The 19,225-nt window shown below is 38.6% G+C and overlaps 1 protein-coding gene across 5 annotated transcripts in view; it reads right to left on the bottom strand.

The window, feature by feature from the left end:
- Positions 1 to 19,225, bottom strand: part of DCAF1 (DDB1 and CUL4 associated factor 1) — an 87,819-nt gene that overhangs the window by 9,854 nt on the left and 58,740 nt on the right. For all 5 annotated transcript variants that reach the window (XM_086698099.1, XM_086698100.1, XM_086698097.1 and 2 more), the window contains 5 exons: positions 17,429 to 17,662; positions 16,504 to 16,597; positions 15,885 to 15,989; positions 15,603 to 15,676; positions 14,968 to 15,069 (listed from right to left, as the gene is read on the bottom strand). In XM_086698099.1, coding sequence (XP_086554225.1) covers positions 14,968 to 15,069; positions 15,603 to 15,676; positions 15,885 to 15,989; positions 16,504 to 16,597; positions 17,429 to 17,662 — 609 coding nt within the window. The remainder of the gene's footprint in view (positions 1 to 14,967; positions 15,070 to 15,602; positions 15,677 to 15,884; positions 15,990 to 16,503; positions 16,598 to 17,428; positions 17,663 to 19,225) is intronic.

Raw genomic sequence — 19,225 nt, 5'->3', positions numbered from 1 at the left:
GAATAGTTAATCTTGGGGCACCAGGGTGGCTCAATTGGTTAAGCGTCCAACTTCAGCTCAGGTCATGATCTCATGGTCCGTGAGTTGTAGCCTCACATCGGGCTCTGTGCTCACAGCTCAGAGCCTGGAGCCTGGAGCCTGCTTCGGATTCTGTGTCTCCCACTCTCTCTGCCCCTCCCCCACTCATGCTCTGTCTCTCTCACTTTCAAAAATGAGTAAATGTTAAAAAAATTTTTTTTAATATTAATAATAAGAATAGTTAATCTAGGGGCTCCTCGGCTCAGTCGGTTAAACATCCAACTCTTGGCTTCGGCTCAGGTCATGATCTCAATGGTTCATGAGTTCAAGCCCCACATTGGGCTCTGTGCTAACAGTGTAGAGCCTGTTTGTGATTCTCTCTCATCTCTCTCTCTGCCCCTACCTCACCCACATTCTCTCTCTTGTAAATAAATAAACTGAAAAAAAAATAAATTAATTAATTAAAAAAATTAAAACAGTTCATCTAAAAACTAGGATAGTTTGGGGTACCTGGGTGGCTCAGTTAAAGGTCTGGTTCTTGATTTCAGCTCAGGTCATGATCTCACACTTCGTGAGTTTGAGCCCCATCAGGCTCTTCACTGACAGCGTGGAACCTGCTTAGGATTCTGTTTCCCTCTCTCTCAGTCCCTCCTCTGCTCACTCTCTTAAACATTTAAAAATCAAATACATACATACATAACCAGGATAGCTTTATAAAATGTAATTAAAACCTAAGCCTACTCTGTTGACATTCTAATGTGTCATATTTTTATAAAAGTTAAACTCCTCCTCCTCCTTTGGACACTTGCTCCTAGTGTTAACAATCATTAAAATAAAAGGTTTATTTCAGAGTCATAAACACTTGTGTTTTTCTCTCCTCATGAGCAGAATCTAATTCATGTACATTTTAAAAATTTAGAGGGAAAGAAAAAGGCCTTTCAGGAATCACTGACCAGGCTTATAGCAGGTGTGTAATCAGTAAAGACTCTTACCATCTGCTTCTAGGCAGTGCAGAACACACAGGAAGCACAGCACACAGTGTGTCCCAGATTCCAAAATGGAGTGGAGAAAAGAGAGCATTATTCCTTTTTAATTTAAGGTTAACTATAATTAGTTGAAATGTATTCCCTTTTCAAATTCTAGGAACAATTATCAACTAACTAATCTCTGGTTTTATAAGTATCCTAAAAGCCAACATCAAAGTTGACTGAAATTTTTTTTAAATGACACAGACACCAAAATTCCAATGGATAATATGAGCTTTCACAAATGACTGACTTATTTGTGCTTTCATCAAATGCCTGAAGGCTGGAGGACTAGCAACCTTAGGAACCAAATATTATGGATGTCAAACACATCATATATGTTTTCATTCAACAATATATTGATTCCATTCATCTCTTCTTGTTAATCTCCAAACTTATTTAAACATAAGGGTAAAAGACAACCATTTTTATGGTATGTAAATTATATCTCAATAAAGCTTTTTAAATAAATAGCTATTTAAACAGGTACTTTATGCTGGACCATTTTATCAGGTAGCAGCTGACCATTCATACCGCTGATTTTATTTTGCTAAAATGAAAAGGCAAATTCAAAGATGTCAGTCACAGGTGCCAGCATCCCTGAGCCATGTAAGTCAGACCTGGGAAATCTGAGAAGACCTAAGAGCAGATATGTAGACTAGGACAAAACTTTGAATGGCAAATGACTTGTAAGAAAATTAATTCTCTAGTTTTAAAATTAGGTGAAGTGCACAAAGGAAAAATAGTTAAAAATAAAATCAAGTTGGCAGAGGAAAGACAGAAATCTGATGGCTGGTAAATACAGTAAAAACACTACTGCAAGATTCCAGGAGGACATGTGAATCAACAGAATTCAGGTTACAAGGGGAACATGCTTGAACAGATATGGTCTATCCCACTAAAACATCTCTAAATAAAAACCAAAATGCCAATGACTTAAGAATAAAACCAGTTCTCTAATGAGGTCCTTTAAATATGAAATGCACCAGACAATCCTTAAGGACAGTGGTGTCAATATGTAATGAAACAAGCCTTGAAATACAGAAGAAATGCTAACTCACCTACACTGCCTGCACAGACACCTAGTCTCCTCCCAGCTAAAGGCTTTTAGGTTTTTCCACAGACTGGGCCTTAGGGCCACTCGTTAGGACCCTCTGGAGTCTGCCCCTCTCAACCTTGGTTTTCCATGACAAGAAAGCCTCTGTTTGATCCTTCCTGCATCTGAGTATCAGAAGTCCTAACAACTACCCTACCTACCCCTTTTCTAATCTCTTTTTCCCTTAACCTCTCAAAAGGAAAGTTAAATAGAAGCACATGAAAAAAATCAGTAAGTCCTTTCTCTTAAGTTGTTCACAGCTAGCCATGAAAAATTCCCCTCTTATCACTTCGTGTCTGCAGAGCAATGAGGCCAACAGAGGGAATAGCAACTCTCCAGACCCAAAGGTGTCTAGGGCAATGCTAGCTTCTCTTTTCTTGACCTTCTCCTTCAAAGATAATGGGTGCCACATGGACTGGACACAGATGACAGTCACCAAGATTATTATTGCCACTCCCTCATAAACTGCAAGGATGTTGGAGGGTAGCAATAATGATGTTGATAAGTAACTTCAAATAAGCCCAGTTTTTGGTTTAGGTTTACAGGACAACATGTAACATCCGAAAAGCTTGAGACACAACTAATATCTGGTAGTGATAAGATGGTCTGCAGCCACCTTTACCACTGTAATATACTGACAAACAGCTCAAAAACATCATCTTCTTTATCTATTCAAGGATAAAGTACATCTTGTTTCATGACACGTGAAGTGGAAAAAGAGTATGATGCATTAAGGGAGTGGGATGTCTAAGGTAACAACAGGCCATGAGAATAAAAGAACAGACTCTATTAAGAAGCCAACCTAAGGCTCACCAACAATGAAGCAACAGAAAGAAATCAAGGAATCGATCCCATTTACAATTGCACCAAAAACCATAAAATACCTAGGAATAAATCTAACCAAAGAGGAGAAAAGTCTATACACTGAAAACTATAGAAAGCTTATGAAAGAAATTGAAGAAGACACAAAAAAATGGAAAAAGATTCCATGCTCCTGGATAGGAAAAACAAGTATTGTTAAAATGTCAATATTACCCAAAGCAATCTACATATTCAATGCAATCCCTATCAAAATAACACCAGCATTCTTCACAGAGCTAGAATAATCCTAAAATTTGTATGGAACCAGAAAAGACCCCAAATAGCCAAAGCAATCTTGAAAAAGAAAACCAAAGCAGGAGGCATCACAATCCCGGACTTCAAGCTATACTACAAAGCTCTAATCATCAAGACAGTATGGTACTGGTACAAGAACAGACACTCAGATCAGTGGAACAGAATAGAGAACCCAGAAATGGACCCACAAACATACAGCTAAATAATCTTTGACAAAGCAGGAAAGAATATCCAGTGGAATAAAAACAGTCTCTTCAGCAAGTGGTGTTGGGAAAACTGGACAGTGACATGCAGAAGAATGAACCTGGACCACTTTCTTACACCATACACAAAAATAAACTCAAAACAGATGAAAGACCTAAGTTTAAGACAGGAAGCCATCAAAATCCTCGAGGAGAAAGCAGGCAAAAACCTCTTTGATCTTGCCTGCAGCAACTTCTTACTCAACACATCTCCAGAGGCAAGGGAAACAAAAGCATAAATGAACTACTGGGACCTCATCAAAAGAAAAAGCTTCTGCACAACGAAGGAAACAATCAGCAAAACTAAAAGGCAACCGACAGAATGGGAGAAGATATTTGCAAAGGACAGATCAGATAAATGGTTAACCAAAATCTATAAAGGACTTCTCAAACTCAACACCCAAATAACAAATAATCCAGTGAAGAAATGGGCACAAGACATGAATAGACACTTCTCCAAAGAAGACATCCAGGTGGCCGACTGACACATGAAAAAATGCTCAACATCACTCATCATCAGGGAAATACAAATCAAAACCACAATGAGATACTACCTGATACCTGTCAGAATGGCTAACATTAGCAACTCAGGCAACAACAGATGTTGGCGAGGATGCAGAGAAACGATCTCGATGGATGAATGGATAAAGAAGATGTGGTGTATACACACACACACACACACACACACACACACACACACAATATGGAGTATTACTCGGCAATCAAAAAGAATGAAATCCTGCCATTTGCAACTATGTGGATGGAACTGGAGGGTATTCTGATAAGCGAAATTAGTCAGCAAAAGACAAATATCATATGACTTCACTCATATGAGCACTTTAAGAGACAAAACAGATGAACATAAGAGAAGGGAAACCAAAATAATACAAAAACAGGAAGGGGGACAAAACATAAAAGACTCTTAAATATGGAGAACAAACAGGGATTACTGGAAGGGTTGTGGGAGGGGGATGGGCTAAATGGGTAAGAGGCATTAAGGAATCTACTCCTGAAATTATTGTTGCACTATATGCTAATTTGGATGTAAATTTAAAAAAATAAAATTTTTAAAAAAAGAAAGAAACCAACCTAAAGCAACCATATGACATTTGGAGGCTCTAACACCACTTACAAGCTCCGCTACCAAGAAATACTACCAACAGGTACAAGTTAAATAGTACAGCACTCAAGAAAACATGAAGACCGTGTCACAAATAAACCAAAGTTCTGAAGTATCCTTCTGAAGACCTCTCCCTTTTACCCACATCTCAGAACTCACGTGAGCTTTAAACACTGCAGGCTCCTCTTACCCATGACCAAGGAAATCACTGAGGACCCTCCAAGCCATTCAGCTGGAAAGCATTAACGGAAATCTCCTTCCCCACTAGGGATCCCTAGCTGCATTGGTTGAAGTGGTTTCAACTCCAGAGCCTAACGATCCGTTTTAATAAATATGGCATTCAAAAAACTATGGTACTGCTTTTGGTTTCCAGTGTGGCATATAAGAAGCTTAAAGTCACCAATCCTAACACGTAAAAAGCTCAATAAACTGAAAAATCAACAACTCCTCTTAAATTCAACAGAGGTGGGGTCAGAGAGGCACCACTGTTCCCAGAATTGGAGACACCAACAAGAAAATACAGAGAATAGCAACTTGTCAGAGCATAAACCCAAAAGGATAAACCTTCACAGGAACCAGTGCCAAGGCAGGGAAACCTAAACTGTAACTGACAAATTGCTAGACACAATTCTAAGGATAAATGTGAGAGATAAAAACTCCAGGGGGACCGAGTCATCAGGGCCCCCACACTTTTGTGAGTTTTACCTCCCGGAGGTTGACCAGGTTCTCACGGTGAATATCAGAGAAAAATCCCCTTGGGTTGACCAGGTTCTCACGGTGAATATCAGAAAAATCCCCTTGGGCCTCCCACGGGAGGTGGAGGGGGACCATTTTGAAATACATCACAGCATTCTGTTCTTCTTAACAAGACCTCCCCTCAGGAGAAACTATTTAACCAAAGCCTAACCTGCTGGGACATTATCAGAACCTAACTGACCTGGGGGAAGGGAAATATCCAACTCCAGCCACTCTAGCCCTCTGATCCCTCCCAAAGGGGATAGAAAAGACTGAGAAATGTGTGAAGTTCACAGTACACAAGTATAGATTCACTGAAACACTGAGACCTACTTATAGAACTGTAAAACACTTCAGGGAGCCTGGGTGGCTCAGTCGGTTGAGCATCCGACTTCAGCTCAGGTCATGATCTCATGGCTTGTGGGTTCGAGCCCCACGTCAGACTCTGTGCTGGCAGCTCAGGGCCTGGAGTCTGCTTCCGATTCTGTGTCTCCTTCTCTCTCTGCCCCTCCCCCACTTATGCTGTGTCTCTGTCTCTCAAAAATAAATAAATGTAAAAAAGAAAAAAGAACTGTAAAACACTTCCCTGGCCCCACACCTTGCTACCACATTACTAAAGACCAATTTACAGCAGTTCTTTTTACCCAGCACATGATATCCAGGTATCAAGAAAAAAATTATAAGACATACTAAAAAGGAAAAAAAAACACAGTTTGAAGAGACAGAACAAGCATCAGAACCAGACTTAGAACAAGAATATAAAACAACCATGATTAAGATGCTAAGGGGGCTCTCTAATGGATAAACTGGACAGCATGCAAGAACAGACAGGCAATGGGAGCAGAGCAGGGAAATTCAAAGAAAGAACCAAAAAGAAATGCTACCAATCAGAAACACTGTGGTAGAAATGAAGAATGGCTTTGATGGGCTTTATTAGTAGACTACACAGCTAAGTAAAAAATCTCTGAGCTTGAGGATATCTCAATAGATACCACCAAAACAGAAAAGCAGAGGAACAAAGACTGAAAAACACAGAACAAAATATCCAAGAACTGAGGGATGAGTACAAAAGGAATAACATACACATAATGGGAATTCTAGAAGGAAGAGAAAAAAAGGAACAGAAGAAATATCTGAAGCAATGATGACTGAAAATTTTACCAAAATTAATGTCAGACACCACACCACAGATCCAGGAAGCTCTAAGAAAACTGAGCAAGATAAATGCCCCCAAAAAACCTATACCTAGGCACATCATTTTCAAATTACAGAAAAAGATTAAAAAAAAAAATCCTTAAAGAAGCCCAAGGGGAAAAAACATCTTACCTGTAGAGGAAAACAGATAAAAATTGTATCTCACATCTCCTCAGAAATCATACAAGCAAGGAGAGAGGGAAGTGAAATACTTAAAATGCTGAGAGACAAAAACCACTAACCTAGAATTCCATAGCCCTGTCCTGTGAAAGTATCCTTCAAAAGTGGAAAAATAAAGACTTATTCAGACAAAACAATACAAAACCTGAGGGAATTTGTTGCCAGTAGACCTGTCTAGCAAGAAACGTTAAATTCTTCAGAGAGAAGGATAATCATCAAGGTCAGAAACTCCAATCTATATAAAGGAAGAAAAGCACAGGAGAAGGAACAAATGAAGGTAGAAAAAACATGTTATTTTTCTTATTCTTTTTTTTTTAATGTTTATTTATTTTTGAGAGAGAGACAGAGACAGAGCACAAGCGGGAGAGGGGCAGAGAGCGAGGGAGACACAGAAGACAAAGCAGGCTCCAGGCTCTGAGCTGTCAGCACAGAGCCCAATGCAGGGCTCAAAGCCACGAACAATGAGATCATGACCTGAGCCAAAGTCAGATGCTCAACCGACTGAGCCACCCAGGTGTCCCTTATTTTCTCATTCTTACTTGATCTTTGTTCAAAATAATAGTTTATCCAAACAACACCAATAACTTGTGTGATTATGTATTATTATATATATATATATGTACATATGCTTATATATAAATGAAGGACAGCAATAAGATATGAGAAATACATGGGAACTAGGATTATTCTACCATAAGGTGCTTGTACTACCTGTAAAGAGATAGAGTGTCATTTGAAAGTGGACTTGGATTACTTGTAAATGTATATATTGCAACCCTTAGGGCAACTACTAAAAAAAGTAAAATTAAATAAATAAATAGAATAGGCTAACAAAGGAGTGGAATCCTAGAAAAATGCTCCATTAAAACCACAAAAAGCAGAAAAAGAGTAGCAGACAGAAACAGGAAGAAAAAACAAGGGCAACACATAGAAATCAGCAAGAAATACAGTAGAGACAAAGCCAACTATATCAATAATCACTTAGAATCTCATTCCAAATGCATCAATTAAAAGACATTATTGATGTGGACCAAGAAACAAAACCCAGCTACATGTTGTCCCCTAGAAACCCACTTTAAATATAAAGACACATATAGATTAAAAATAAATGGCGGGAAAAAGATATACCATGCTAACATGAATTTAAAAAAACTAGGGTAACTGTATTACTTTTAGACAAAGCACACTTCAGACCAAGGAAAGTTATTAGTGATAAAGAAAGGCATTATGTGATGATAAAGGGGTCAATTCTCCAAGAAAACATAATAATCCTTAATATATATGTGCCTAACAGAACATCAAAATATACGAGGCAAAAACTGACAGAACTGCAAGGAGAAAATAATGAATCTACTTATTGTAATGGAGACTTCAATACCCCTTTATCAGAAATGGAAAAATACATCAGGCAGAAAACCAGTAAGGACACAGTTGAAGTGATCAATACAATCAATAAACTGAGTATAATGGACATCTACAGACTACTTTGTCCAACAACTGAATACACATTCTTCTCAAGCTCACATGAAACATTCACCAAGATAGACGACATTCTGGGCCATAAAGCACACCTTAACAAATTTAAAATAGAAATCATAATAATGTTTGCTCTCAGACCACAATGGCATTAAACTAAAAATCAATAACAGAAATATAGCTAGAAAACCCCAAAATACTTAGAGACTAATTTTTTTTAATGTTTATTTACTTTTGAGAGAGAGAGAGAGAGAGAGAGAGAGAGCGAGCGAGCATGAGCAGGGTAGGGACAGAAAGAGAGGGAGACACAGAATCCAAAGCAGTCTCCAGACTCTGAGCTGTCAGCACAGAGCCTGACGCGGGGCTCAAACCCATGGACCGTGAGATCATGACCTGAGCCAAAGTCCGATGTTTAACTGACTGAGCACCCAGGTGCCCCAAAATACTGGAGATTAAACAACACACTTCTAAATAGCAAGATTCAAAGAAGAAATCTCAGAAAATGCTTTGAACTAAATGAAAATGAAAACTCACATAAAATTTTGTGGGGTACAGTGAAAGCAGTGCATAGAGGGAAATTTAGAGCACTGAATGCAAATTATTAGAAAGGCAGACCTAAAATCAATCAGCTAAGTTTCCACCTTAGGGAACTAGAAATAGAAGAGCAAATCAAGGAACTCTTGGGTGGCTCAGTTGGTTGGATGTCTGGTTCTTGACTGCAGCTCAGGTCATGATGTCATAGTTCATGAGATCGAGCCCCCATGTAGGGGTCTGCACTGACAGCAGAGCCTGCTTGGGATTCTCTCTCCCCCTCTCTCTGCCTCTCCCCTGCTCACACACTCTCTCTCTCAAAATAAATATATAAACTTAAAAAAAAAAAAAAGAGCAAATCAAATCCAAAGTAAGCAGAAGAAAAGTAGGAATAGAAATTAAAGTAGAAATCAATAAAATTGGAAACAGGAAATTAATAGAGAAAATCAATGCAATCAAAATCTTGCTCTTTACAAAGATATAACAGGGGTGCCTGGGGCCCCTATAATAGGGGTGGCTCAGTTGATTAAGCATCCAACTCTTTATTTCTGCTCTGGCCATGATCTCATGAGACAGAGCCCCATAACAAGATCCAAGCTGACACCACGGAGACTGCTTGAGGTTCTCTCTCCCTCTCTCTCTGCCCATCCCCTGCTCATACTCACTTTCTCCCTCAAGAAATAAAATAAAAAGATTGATAATTGATAAGCCTCTAGCAGGCTAAGAAAAAAAGAGGGCACAAATGACTAATATCAGAAATGAAAGAGGAGACATCATTACAGATCCCATGGACATTTAAAGGATAAATTCTATGAACAGGGCACCTGGCTGGCTCAGTTGGAGAAGCATGTGACTTCTGATCTCAGGGTCATAAGTTTGAGCCCCACACTAGGTATAAAGATTACTAAAATAAATAAGTATTTTAAAAATTCTGTGAACTCTATGCCCACAAATTTGATAACCTAGATGAAACAGACCAATTCCTTGAAAGACAACACCATTTGCCAAAATGCACACAAGAATGTGACAATCTCAATAGGGCTTTAGCTATTAAAGAAACTGATTCAGTAATTAATAACCTTACAAAACAGAAAGCACCAGGCCCACATGGGTTTGCTGCTGACTTCTACTAAACATAAAAAATTACATCAATTTTTTAATATCTCTTCTAGAAGACAGAAGCAGATAAAATACTTCCTGACTCATTATATGAGGCCAGCATTACACGAACAGCAACACCAAGGACATTGCAGTAGTCCCCCTCTCCTTATCCAACAGGGATGGGTTCTAAGACCACTCCCCCCAACCCACAGTGGATGCCTGAAACTGAGGATAGCACCAAACCCTGTATTTTTTCCTATACATGTACGCCTATGATAAAATTTATTAGGCACAGTAAGAGATTAACAATAACTTTTATGAATATGGTCTTTCTCTCTCAAAATCTTATTGTACTGTACTCACCCTTCTTGTGGTGATGTGAGATGACAAAAAGCCTACATAATAAGATGAAGTGAGGTGAATGACATAGGCACTATGATGTAGGCTACTACTGACCTTCTGACCATACATCAGAAAGAGGACCATCTGGAGGCACCTGGGTGGCTCAGTCGGTTAAGCGTCCGACTTAGGCTCAGGTCATGATCTCTCGGTTTGTGGGTTCAAGCACCATTTTGGGTTCTGTGCTAACAGTTCAGAGCCTGGAGCCTGCTTCAGATCCTGCATCTTTCTCTCTCTGCCCCTCCCCCACTACTCTGTCACTCTCTCTCAAAAATAAACAAACATTTAAAAAAAATTTTTTTTTTTAATTAAAAAAAAATGGGGTGCCTGTGTGGCTCAGTCGGTTGAGCGTACAACTTCGGCTCAGGTCATGATCTCACAGCTTGTGGGTTGGAGCCCCACTGTGCTGACAGCTCAGAGCCTGGAGCCTGCTTCAGATTCTGCATCTCCCTCTCTCTGCCTTTTCCCACTTGTGCTGTCTCTAAAATAAACAAACAAACATTAAAAAAATTTTAAATATGGGGCGCCTGGGTGGCTCAGTTGAGCGTCTGACTTCAGCTCAGGTCATGATCTCACAGCTTGTGAGTTCAAGCCCCGCGTCGGGCTCTGTGCTGACAGCTCGGAGCCTAGAGCCTGCTTTGGAGTCTGTGTCTCCCTCTCTCTCTGCCCCTAACCCACTTGCATTCTGTCTCTGTCTCTCTCAAAAATAAATAAACATTAAAATAAATGTTAATGGGGCGTCTGGGTGGCTCAGTCGGTTAAGCATCTGACTTTGACTCAGGTCACGATCTCGCGGTCCGTGAGTTCGAGCCCTGCGTCGGGCTCTGGGCTGATGGCTGGGAGCCTGGAGCCTGCTTCCAATTCTGTGTCTCCCTCTCTCTCTGCCCCTCCCCCGTTCATGCTCTGTCTCTGTCTCAAAAATAAATAAACGTTAAAAAAAATTAAAAATAATAATAATAAATGCTAATATAATTAATAAATAAATAAATAAGGACCATCTGTTTCCAGACTGGAGTTGACTTCAGGTATCTGAAACCATGGAAAGTGAAACCACGGAAAGCAAAAGTACAGAGAGGGGGGGAAGGGGTACTACTGCACAAGAAATTAAAACTACAGTCCAACATGTCTCATGACCACAGACATAAAAATCCTCAACACAATATTAGCAAATCATATCACACACTATATACAAAGAATTATAAAAGCACAACCAAATAGGACGTACTACAGCTATGCAAGGCTGGTTCACATTTTAAAATCTAATTAATGTAATTCACTACTTCAATAGGCTAAAGAAATAAGATTTTATCAACAGATTCAGAAAAAGACTAACAAAACCCAACACCCGTAACTAAAAACTCTTGAGTAAGATGGGAATGGAGAGTAACTTCTTCAACTAGATAAAGAACATCTATGAAAAAAAAAAACACAGCTTGGGCGCCTGGGTGGCACTGTCAGTTAAGCTTCCAACTCTTGATCTCGGATCAGGTCATGATCTCATAGTTCACGAGTTCGAGCCACATGTCAGCCTCTGTGCTGATGGCACGGAGCCTGCTTAGGGCTCTGTCTCTCCCTCTTTCTCTGCCCCTCCCCGCCTGTGCTTGCTCTCTCTCAAAATAAATAAATAAACTTTAAAAAAATTAAAAAAACACAGCTAACACCATACTTTATGATGAAAAATTCAAAACTTTCCTGCTAAGATCAGGATCAAGATCACTGATTTTCAAAATCATACTAAAAGTCCTACTTATCAGACAACAGGAAATAAAAGGGTACATTTTACAGAAATAAAACTGTCTTTGTTTGCAAATAATATGATTGTCTTTGCAGAAAATCCCAAAGAAATGACAATTAAAACTGGATTAAACAATTATAGCAGGGTTGCAGGATACAAGGTTAATTCAGTCTTTCCTATGTAACAGTTTTCCTGTACACCAGCAATGAACAAATGGAAACTAAAATTAAAAACACAATATCAGGGGCGCCTGGGTGGCGCAGTCGGTTAAGCGTCCGACTTCAGCCAGGTCACGATCTCGTGGTCCGTGAGTTCGAGCCCCGCGTCGGGCTCTGGGCTGATGGCTCAGAGCCTGGAGCCTGTTTCCGATTCTGTGTCTCCCTCTCTCTCTGCCCCTCCCCTGTTCATGCTCTGTCTCTCTCTGTCCCAAAAATAAATAAACATTGAAAAAAAAAATTTAAAAAAAAAAAAAAACAAAAAAAACAAAAACAGAAACCACAATATCACTTATATTAGCCCCACCTCTCAAAATAAAATACTTAGGTAATCCATCAGGTATTAGGTAAACCTAACAAAATATGTACAATATCTGTATGAGGAAAACTACGTAACTCTGACGAAAGAAATCAAAGAATTAAAGAAATGAAGAGAGTCCATGTTCATGGATAGGAAGACTCAATATTGTCAAGATGTCAGATCTTCCTAACCTGATCTATACATATAAACTCAATGCACTACCTTCAAAATCCCAGCAAGTTATGTTGTAGATACCAACAAATGGATTCAAAAGTTTATATGGAGAAGCAAACAATCCAGAATAGTCAACACCATATTCAAGGTGAACAGAGTTGGAGGACTGGCACAACCCAACTTCAAAACTTACTATAAAGTAACAGTAATCAAGACAGTATAGTATTGGAGAAAATATACAAATAGATCAGCGGAACACAGTAGAGAGCCCAGAAATAGATCCACATAAAGATAGTCAACTGATCTTGGACAAAGGAGCACAGGCAATACAACGGGTATTTAAACTGGGCGTCTATAAGCAAAAAAATTCATCTAAACACAGGTCTTACACTCTTTACAAAAATTAACTCAAAAAGAATCACAGACCTAAGTGTGAAATGCACAACTACCTATAAAACTCCTAGAAAATAACAGGAGAAAATCTACATGACCTTGAATTTAAAGATAATTTTTTAGATACAACCTCAAAGTCACAATTCACAAAAGAAATACTTGATAAGATGGACTTTATTAAGACAAAAACTTCTGCTCTGTGACAGTGTCAAGAGAATGAGACAAGAAGCTATAAACTAAGAGGAAATATTTGCAAATGACCTATCAGAGAAAGCACTATCAGCCAAAACATTCAAAAAAACTCTTACAACTCAATAAAAACACAAGAAACCCAAGTTAAAAATAGGCCAATGACTTTGACACCTCACCAAAGAAAATCTACAAATGGCAAATACGGAAATGATGCTTCACATCATAAGTCATCAGGAAAATGCAAATTAAAATAACACTGAGAAAGCCTTCCACTTAGAATCTCCCTGAGGTGTGCCTGGGTGGCTCAGTAAGTTAAGCATCCAACTCTTGACTTCCACTCAGGTCATGACCTGCCAGCTCATAGGATTGGATGGAGCCCTGGGTCATCAGGCTCTGTGTTGACAGTGTGGATCCTGCTTGGGATTCTCTCTCTCCCTCTCTCTCTGCCCCACCCCCGCTCGTACTTACCCATTCTCAAAATAAGTAAATAAAGATTAAAAAAGGAAAAAGAAGGAACTCCCTAAAGTGGGGAAGGGGCCCAAAACAGACTGTGGAGAAAGTCTCCTTCCTTTTGGTCTGGTACCAGGCATCAGTAAGGGTGTCAGGAGGTTCAGTTAAATAATTTTCAGAAAACATTTGTAGCAGGCTCATAAAACTTCCAAGATCTTGATTCCTTTCTACTCAAAAAAATCAAACCACACATTTTGATTGTGTGTAGAGGTTGTTCAACTAAAGGAACATCTACTAATTTTTTAATTAATTAAATAGTGATATATACTACTACATACCTATTAAAATGGCCAAAATCCGAAATACTGACAACACCAAATGCTGGTAAGGATGTGGAACAATAAGAATTCTCATTTGCTGATGATGAAAATGCAAAATGATATAGCTCCTTTGCTAGAGGGTTTGTCAGTTTCTGATGAAATTAAACATACTCTTCCCATACAATCTACCAACTGAACTCCTTAGTATTTACCCAAATACAAAAGCCTGCACATCAATGTTTATAGGAGCTTTATGAATAGAGAATGTAGTATGAGCCCACTTGACAGGAAAGATCTGCTGAAAGTCAGAAGTTTAAGAAATTCTTCACAACTGATACAGACACACCACATAGGCAAACACCCAGCATAATATGACCGTAACTTAAAATCCCCTATGAAAAAAAGCAAACTAATATTCTGTGAGACATACTACCTACCCACATTTTATAAATGCTTAATTTCCAAAAGCATCAAAATCTTCTCTCTACTTATAAGCTCCAATCCATTACTGTAAAAAAAGACTATGCTATAAAACTGAGAAAATGCAAACCACAACTTTACAAAGCTTAAGCCATTTCTGTGACCCATCTCAGCAGATTGATTTTTCTGTTTTGTATTGACATTGGGAATATGGGGGCTGCTCATCCTAAAGCCACACAAAGCACTAGTCCTGAAAGTGAGTTCAAAGAAATCTCTAAAACAGTATCAGAGATTGCTAACATCCAAATTAATCTATAAACGGAACTCACGGAACTGTCAGGAACTGGGGTTAAAGTTTTATAATAACAAAAATCTACTTTCTTCAAAGCTTTAGTTAGTGATTTTAGTGACAACAAGCCTGCAGAATATGCCAACAGGTAACAAAAGCTGATATTAAAAAAATCCTTACAGCAAAAACCAGAAGACCATAACCTCTATAAAGTACAGCAACAAGAAATCTCAAAGACCACTGACCTGGTCCTCCTCTTCATCCTCATCCTCTGCCAAACGTTGCCTGCCCACTTCATACAGCCTGCATACCGTGTCCATGTTCAGAGCATCCATGCTGCCTTGGTTCTGAAAATAAAACACCCAGTCCACGAAGAGCAGTTAGTTTTCAGAAGGCCCACATCTACATCTCAGTTGTAACTCGCACCCATGCACCTTGACCCTGTAACTGTCAAAGTTTCTGATACCCAAAATTCTTGAACTAACTCTGAAAATGTTATACGCAGGCCACAGAAAGGGAAAGAAAACAGGATAAGAAGGCTTTGGCAGGGCAAGCAGTATTAAGCAAAAGAGAGACCACCATCCTCAGAATGAACCTGTCTTGCTCTGTCAAGAGATCCAGACTCCTCTCAGAAAGGGAGCACAGTGACTCCAAGATATTAGAAGATGGGACTGTCCATGTTGTTTTATACTGGAATTTTCTTATTATTTCTCTTACAATGTAGATCTCTCCATCAAGCAAGTAGGTTATCAATAATCTACCTTTGGAAATGCATCAACTTTAGAACACATCTTAGATCAGACAAAATGCCTGTAGTATAACTTGAAAATGATCCTAAAGATCAAAACAAAACAGCAGGGTTTCTGCTAGCTCCCTTTACCTCAATGACAGCAAGATAGCAGTCTTTGGTGTCTGTACACAGGTCAAAGATGTTCCGTTTCACATCAATGGTTGCTGGAAAACAAAATGTGTCAAGACTCAGGACTGGACTACTGCTCTGACCTTAAAACCAGTTTTTCCTCTAAAGGAATTTCAAGGTGATTGCTCCTAAATAGTTCCATAACCTCTTGGCTTTTCAATGAAGAATTACAGAAAAGGATGATCTTAAATATGGAAAACCAAAACATGACAAAACGAACAATGTCTGCCCCTTCAAGCTTACCTATAGGTTTGTAGTCAGTTGCATTAAATGTTCGGAAGGATGATCCAAAAGGGCTTTTCATCCTCTCTTCCATTAAGTCATCCTCATCATCTGCCTGCAACATAGCTAATTGGGAGGAAGGGGGAAAGGGGGCCAAGGAGCAAAATACTTTTAGAAATCAGAAACATCCCCTATTCACAAGTGCAGAAAATATTAATGGACAATCAAGACTTCAGTGAGTTTCTCTGTAGTAAATTCATTCTATCTAATTAGTTCCTTTCAATGTATCCTACTAGCATACCCCGAACAGTATCCCCAACCTTTTATCTAGCTCCCAACAAGTGTTATAGCTAAAGGCCAGCAACATCATAAAAGCACAAATGCAACAAGTTCGTAAGGATACAGATGGGAAATTAATGCATGAAATGTCTTTCTGTACAAGATGTACTTGTTATCTTCACCCTAAATCAACACTATTTTCATCAATAAACTTTGTCACCATTTGTGCTATCATTTTATCTTTTATGCTACAACCTTCAAATACTTTCCAATTCATATTTGAGAGATATTTCCAAACCAAAAGGGGAGAGGGGAGAGAAGGGAGAAAAAGAATAATGTAGAGAAGTAAAAAGTTTATTACCTCCATACATCACTGTCCCCGTGTGGTTGAACACAACACGACACTGATCCAGAGCAGGAACTGTGTGTAAAAGATGGAAAGTGCGAAGATCCCACTAGGAGGGAAGTGGTCAAGGATAACTATTTTATACAAAATTTCTTATGTAAACTCATAGAAGAAATTCCAAAATATCTCTTTTTTCCTCTCCTGTTGAGATATGAATGCTTTAAAGGTAATGCTTTAAAGGTAAAGTAAAGAGGCACCTAGGAGGCTCAGTTGGTTAAGCATCCGACTTCAGCTCAGGTCACGATCTTGCAGTTCATGAGTTTGAGCCCTGCATCAGGTTCTGTGCTGACAACTCAGGGCGTGGAGCCTGTCTCAGATTCTGGGTCTCCCTCTCCTCTGCCCCTCCCCTACTCACGCTCTCTCTCTCTCTCTCAAAAAAAAATATATATATATAAAAACATGAAAAAATTTAAAAAGTAAATAAATAAATAAAAGTAAAGTAAAAATGCTTTCAAAGTAAACAAAAGCATATAAAATGCTTATTATCAAGTAACATCCTTGAAAATCTCCTATGGTAGCCTCATATACATGAAAACTACACGAACTCCCTTCATCTCAACAGCATCAATTCACTTTACACTTGTGATTTCTGCAATGCAAAAGTAAAATCCTTCTGAAGATATAAAAGTCAATTTAATACCTGGAGAAGTAAAAGGTAAGAATCTGGTGGTCACTCTTCTCAATACAAAAAAAAACATGCTAATGAAAGTTCACTGGTAATTACCAACCATTGGAGATTAACTAACACTTCAAATCAAAAGAGAGGCACCAAATTATTACCTGTGTGGATACTTTAACAGGGTGTTGGTAGAAAGATAAATTATTTCTGCATCACAAACTAGATAACAAACGGAAAATAAGACATGGGTGTAAAGGATACAATCTCAGTATTAATGATGACCTCCAGCCCATTTGGATGGAAAACGCCACTGATGTTCATGTTGAACTTGTCAAACTTGTGGATGGCTTGTGCAGAGCGGACATCCCAGAGGACGCCATCATTTAAGACAAGATCATCTGTAGGATTAAAGGTGGCACAGTTCCTCTTGTAGTTGTTGGCAAGATCTGGGTTAAACAGAGTCAACAGCTTGTTGCCAGTCTGAATATCATAAATCTTTAGAGAAGAAGGGGTGGGAAGAGAAAAATCAGACCAATCCATCCACTAACAATTCGAAGAGAAGCTGTGTAAAATATCTCTCCATGCTTTCCAAATCCCAACAAAATCACAAAAGCCCTAATACTGTAGAATACCTGGAAAGTATGAAGAGTACACCCATCCAAGCAATGTTTAAGTGCTTTGGTTCCCATTCAAGGTTTGAAAAGTCTCTTTCCCACAAGAAAATGAAAAGAGAGATGGCAATAAGGATAAGAAAACCCTCTTCTACCCCTCCCCCTTTCAAGAAACAGAAAATGTTTCTACAATAGAAACTGAGAAATTAAATTCATATGGATAGACCAATGATTAACCATAGAATACTATTAAAGAGCCACTTTTTGAAGAAAGGCATCAATGACATACCCCTTTCTCCTTAAAAATCTCCCAATACACATATTTTAGCCCTACAATAGTAAAAGTTCCAAATGTACAATGTGCAACCCATACAGAGACCAGATCTTTCCCATCACCTTACACACATGCTGTAGTATTTCCAATCTTTAAAAAAAAAAAAAAGAATCCTCCTTTAATATAGGAACAATAAGGAGACACAAGAAAACAATCAAATCAAGATCATGAGACAAGACAACTAGCCTGGTCTCTTCAAAAGTCAATGTCATGAAAACTGGAGAAATGGTTCTTGGCTTTAAAACATTAGTAAGACATAACAACCAATGCAATATGTGAATCTTGGCTGGATCCTGGTTCAAAAAACAAAAAACAAAAAAAAAACAAAAAGCATTTGAAACCAAACACATCAGGAACAATAGGGAAAACTGAGTATGGAATGGATATTAGATGATACTTGGGAATTACTATAGATTTTCTTATATTTGATAAGAGTATAATTATGTAGTAAAATATCCTTATTGCTAAAATATGCATGCTGTAAGACTTAGAAATAAAATGTGTTTGCAACTTACTTTCAAATGATTCAGAAATACATACATATTAACACAGGAAGAACATATGGTGAAATATTAAACTGATGAATCCAGGTAATAGGTGTATGTACTATTCTTTCAATTTCTCTACATATTTTAACATTTTTAAATGAAAAGTTTGAGAAACCCTCCCTTCACAACCCCATATTCCCACCATTACCCTCAAGCTACTACACCCCACTTTTCTGTTTTTCTGCAAAAAACACTTCAGAAAACTTGTCTCTACTCAGTGTCTCCACTTTCCTGTTCTCTCATGAGAACAGATTTTCACCCCAGTGCACAGAACTAGCTCCTGACGAGGTTAACAAGAAGATCCATATTGTTAAATCAAAGGTAATTCTCAATTCTCATCTTATGAACTCATTAACAGTTTCTGACCAGTTGATCAATTCTTCCTTCAAAGGATCTTCCCCCTTGCCTTCTGGGGCACATCTTTTTCCTGAGGTCTCCTGCTGCCCATTATTTTTGGTCTCCTTCTCAAGTCCCTCCCTCACATGGCAAATTCGAAATATTGGCATATGCCAGGACTCTGTCCCCTCAGTTCTCTTCTCTAGCCTCCTTAACGATTTCATCTAGT

This window comes from Puma concolor, chromosome A2 (genome assembly GCF_028749965.1).
Source record: "Puma concolor isolate L17-30 chromosome A2, mPumCon1.1.hap2, whole genome shotgun sequence".
NCBI lineage: Eukaryota > Metazoa > Chordata > Mammalia > Carnivora > Felidae > Puma > Puma concolor.
This window is presented reverse-complemented; position numbering and strand designations above follow the sequence as displayed.